The sequence below is a fragment of the Poecilia latipinna genome, unplaced genomic scaffold (assembly GCF_001443285.1).
Source record: "Poecilia latipinna isolate Pla-1442-1.1 unplaced genomic scaffold, P_latipinna-1.0 Scaffold3387, whole genome shotgun sequence".
NCBI classification, from domain to species: Eukaryota; Metazoa; Chordata; class Actinopteri; order Cyprinodontiformes; family Poeciliidae; genus Poecilia; species Poecilia latipinna.
The window spans coordinates 53,914-57,848 of record NW_015116003.1 but is presented as its reverse complement, the minus strand read 5'-3'; the positions used below and the strand labels follow the sequence as shown (position 1 = coordinate 57,848).

Genomic DNA, 3,935 nt, shown 5'->3' with positions numbered 1-3,935 from the left:
AAAAAAAATGGGGGTTTTCAAACAAAAAAAATTTAATTTAAAAAAAAAAAAAAAAAAAAAAAAAAGCAGATCTGGGTTGCATTTTCGGCCTCTCCAAATTGCCCATAGGTGTGAGTGTGTGTGTATGCATGGTTGTTTGTCCTGTGTGTCTCTGTGTTGCCCTGGGACAGACTGGCGACCTGTCCAGGGTGACCCCGCCTCTCACCCGAAACGTTAGCTGGGAATAGGCACCAGCGACCCTCCCGACCCCAATAAGGGATAAGGGTGTACAGAAGATGGTTGGATGGATGGGTTGCATTTTCTTGCTGTGTCAATGTATTCTTAGAGTTTTGTCACTTTTGGCATCCCGTCCTTAGAGCTGTCATGCTGGATACTTCACTTTACTACCCATTAAAAACTAATTCATAATTTCTGAGAAGTATGCAGTGCATGCGTCATGGTTCCTTAGATTAGCTGGTTTATTATAATCTGCTGGTTTATTGTTTATGGGAAAAGTTGAAGAAGTCAAATAAAAACTGTGGTTTGATTTTGTGAACCATTTTACTCACAATTTCATTCATTTATGTAATTATTTTCAAACTGTGGTTTCTCTCACTGATTTCTGTTACAAATAACATAAAAACAGCTCATAATTACTCTGTATAACTCAGGTTCTTGTAGGATAAAAATATTATTTTCTCACAGTAAACCTTTTTCTCCCTGCAGCTCCGCCCTCATGCCTTGTGACTCCTCCCATCTGGCTAAAGATCTCGCCATCCCACTCGTCAACCAGTGGTCCACCATCACAAACAACCAAGGTGATGTCAAGCTGTTCCGCAGGTAAAACCTCTTTGCACTGTAAAATACTGTTTCTGGATGAATTCATTCAAATTATTTATGACTTCACAGCAAAAACACAAACTCTTTAGTCTAGTTTCAAGTAAAATATCTTGGTGCACTTGAAACAAGACCAAACTAGCTCATAAGTAACTTTTCAGCAAGATATAGGAGCTTGCTTCAAAAATTTTCTAAGATATTATTGACTCAAAAAAACTCATATATCTTGCTTAAAAGTTACTTGTGAGTTAGTTTTGTCTTATTTCAAATGCACTAAGATATTTTACTAGAAACTAAAGTACTTGGTAAGACTTTGTGTTTTTGCAGCGTTATTATAGCTTATTTTTTGTGTTTTTCGTCAAGGAGGAGTTTCCATAGCCTGGATCAACTTTCTCCTCAGGTCAGTCTGAACTCCGACTCCCAGAAAACGGATGGGAGGCAGAACGGAGATGCTGACTGGACCTCAGCGGGTAAAACTGCTGATGCTGAACATTTACCATGCATTATGTTTTACAGTCGGTGGTGCAGTGCTCAAACTCAAGATACAGCAGCTTGTTTTAAGTCAATAATTCCTTAATATTGATTAAAAAGTTCAAGTTCCACTGGTACATTATTTCACTTACAACTTGACTTTTTTCCCTTGTTATAAGTGTGAAAATCTGACCGTCAAACCAGAACTTTTTCATCAATATTAAGGAATTATTCACCTAAAACAACTACAATATCTAGCTGAAAAGTTACTTGTAAGTTAGTTTTGTCTTATTTCAAGTGTACTAGACCAAAAGTACTTCGTAATTTTGTGTTTTTGTTGCGTAAACCAAAACATAGGACAGTAAGAAAAATCATGATGAACAAACTCCTTGATGATACAAATGAATTGGAAGAATAAACAAACCAATTTTGACAAAGTCCACATGTGTAACAATGTTAAAATAAAATCCTGCTGCCTTTCCACGCCTCGGATCGCTGTATAAAAGCCTCATAGTAGCAGCCACCCATGCTTATATCTGCACAAAGGCCGGTTTCATCCCACCGTACGCTGGTTTGCGTAGGCAGCGTAAACTATTCACAAACTTGGGATTTTCTGGTGTTTTCTGCAGGAAAAGACAACACTCCCTCCATGCTGGGGCTCTGCGGCTCGCTGGCCTCCTTACCGAGCTCCAAGTCTCTGGCGAGCCTGAAGTCCAGCGAGTGTTTGGTGAACATCAGCACTGAGCCCAGCCCTGCGCTCTCTCCCAGCTAGGAGCCCCCAGAGCAACAACTTAACCGCCCCCTAACCGATGCTGCGTCGACCAAAACCTGCCACATTCCCACGTTGATTAAACAAAAACAGGAACGTTAAGGCATCACATCTGGATTTTTACGCTCCAGGAAGCTGTTTTTTCCCGTATATTCTGTTATTTCAGATCAATCCACACATCTAAAAACCATGCAACACATCTGTTTACCTCTTTTTTTTTTTAAATATCAATAGTCTTGCCACAGCTTTGTCTGTGTTTGCCTGTTCTGTTGAATTATCATGTGAAAAGTATAACCAAAACAGCACAAGAAGGTGATTTTAAGAGTAACATTAAGACATGTGGATGTCGGAATACACTCAGCAGTATTTTCTAAATAGCATGACTGAATGAAACCGGCTGAAAATCCGCTGACAGTGCATTATATTCTGGTTTTAATTCTTTAACACCACAAACCTCTCCAGTATTCATCGGTTTTATACAGATATAAGCTGCTGCATAAGATTCGTTTTGATTTTGACCCAAAATCGTTTTGATTTTGACCATTTAGTTTTTGGTACAGCAGTATTTTCTTCTCACTTGTCTACAGTTTGAATTTTTCTGTTGCAATAAACTGCCTTTTTCCATTATTTGTGTCTGAGCAAAAACATGTGCTGAACATTACTCTGGTTCCATCTAGTGGTAGACTTGTATGTTGTTTGAAACCATTTCGACCACACTGCAAAAACACAAAATCTCACCAAATTTGTGTAGTTCCTACTCCGAATATCTTTGTACACTTGAATAGCTTACAAGTGATTTTTCAGCAAGATATAGGAACTTATTTTAGGTAAATAATTCCTTATTATTGGTTTTTAAAAGTGTTTCTTCCATTGGGAGATTATTACACTTATAACAAGACATTTTTCCAATTTTATCAGTGAAATAATCAATACAAAATGTTTTCACCTCAAAACCCCCTCAGCTTATTTAAATTATATGCATGACTACATGAAAAAAGATAAATCCACTTAAATTATTTGATTAAAGTCAACATTGTAATTCAATATAAATCCAAATATTCACTGAACTTGAGTTTAGTTGAATATTAGCCAAACCTTTGCCAAAGTCAAGTTATATTCACAAATTATTTTTCCCCAATTAAATACTAAGTTACACTTTACATTGTGTGTTATATTTTCACTATTTTGACTCTTGTGGACTATACTGAAGTTTTACATTGTACCTAATGGCTAACGTTTGTCCGTGACGTGTGTAATAATGCGCCATTTCGGCGATATTAAGCTTACCGGAAGCAGCGTACGTAAATAACCATCCTTCATCGCAAAGAGAGAAGTACGGAGCCGAACACGATGGCTGTTGATGCTAATTAAATATTTGGAAGCGTGGCTAACACGGACTGAAAGGCTTCGTCCACGTCCTCCGACACGTTGACTATGATTCCAAAACAGTGCAGGAATTCGACGTCAACGTTCACAACTTCCACATCTGTTCGCTGATTGGCTGGATAGAAATTCTACCGGAAGCGGTCTTTAAGTCCTCGACCGGCAGTCACGGGTTCGAGTCCCGGCCCGATTACCTTTCAGACCTTTCTTTTCTTCCCCCTTTCTCACAACCCACTTTCTGGTATGGTAGCTGCTAAATAAATTCAGCTAGAGCTGACAAAACCTTAAAAAAAAGAAAGAAATTTTACCGCAGGGAATCAAAGTAAATGGGAGAAAGTCCAGATGTTAACTAGAAGTTATGTATAGATGTATAAATGTGCAATAACTCAAGATTTTTTTTGCTTAAAAGTATTACGGTATGTAAAATATAAGGACAATGTGAGGCCACTGTGAACTCCTGTAAGGTCTGGGTTTAAATCAAGGGCGTAGGTTCGGT

The 3,935-nt window shown here is 38.2% G+C and overlaps 1 protein-coding gene across 3 annotated transcripts in view; it reads left to right on the top strand.

Moving 5' to 3' along the window:
* Window positions 1-2,683, top strand: part of rundc3aa (RUN domain containing 3Aa) — a 25,351-nt gene extending 22,668 nt beyond the window's left edge. For 2 of the 3 annotated variants that reach the window (XM_015023684.1, XM_015023681.1), the window contains exons 9-11: window positions 706-819; window positions 1,180-1,286; window positions 1,917-2,683. In XM_015023684.1, the coding sequence (XP_014879170.1) occupies window positions 706-819; window positions 1,180-1,286; window positions 1,917-2,059 (364 nt within the window). In that variant the 3' untranslated portion in view covers window positions 2,060-2,683. The remainder of the gene's footprint in view (window positions 1-705; window positions 820-1,179; window positions 1,287-1,916) is intronic. The other variant, XM_015023682.1, reaches the window with a different exon arrangement.
* Window positions 2,684-3,935: the final 1,252 nt, after the last annotated feature.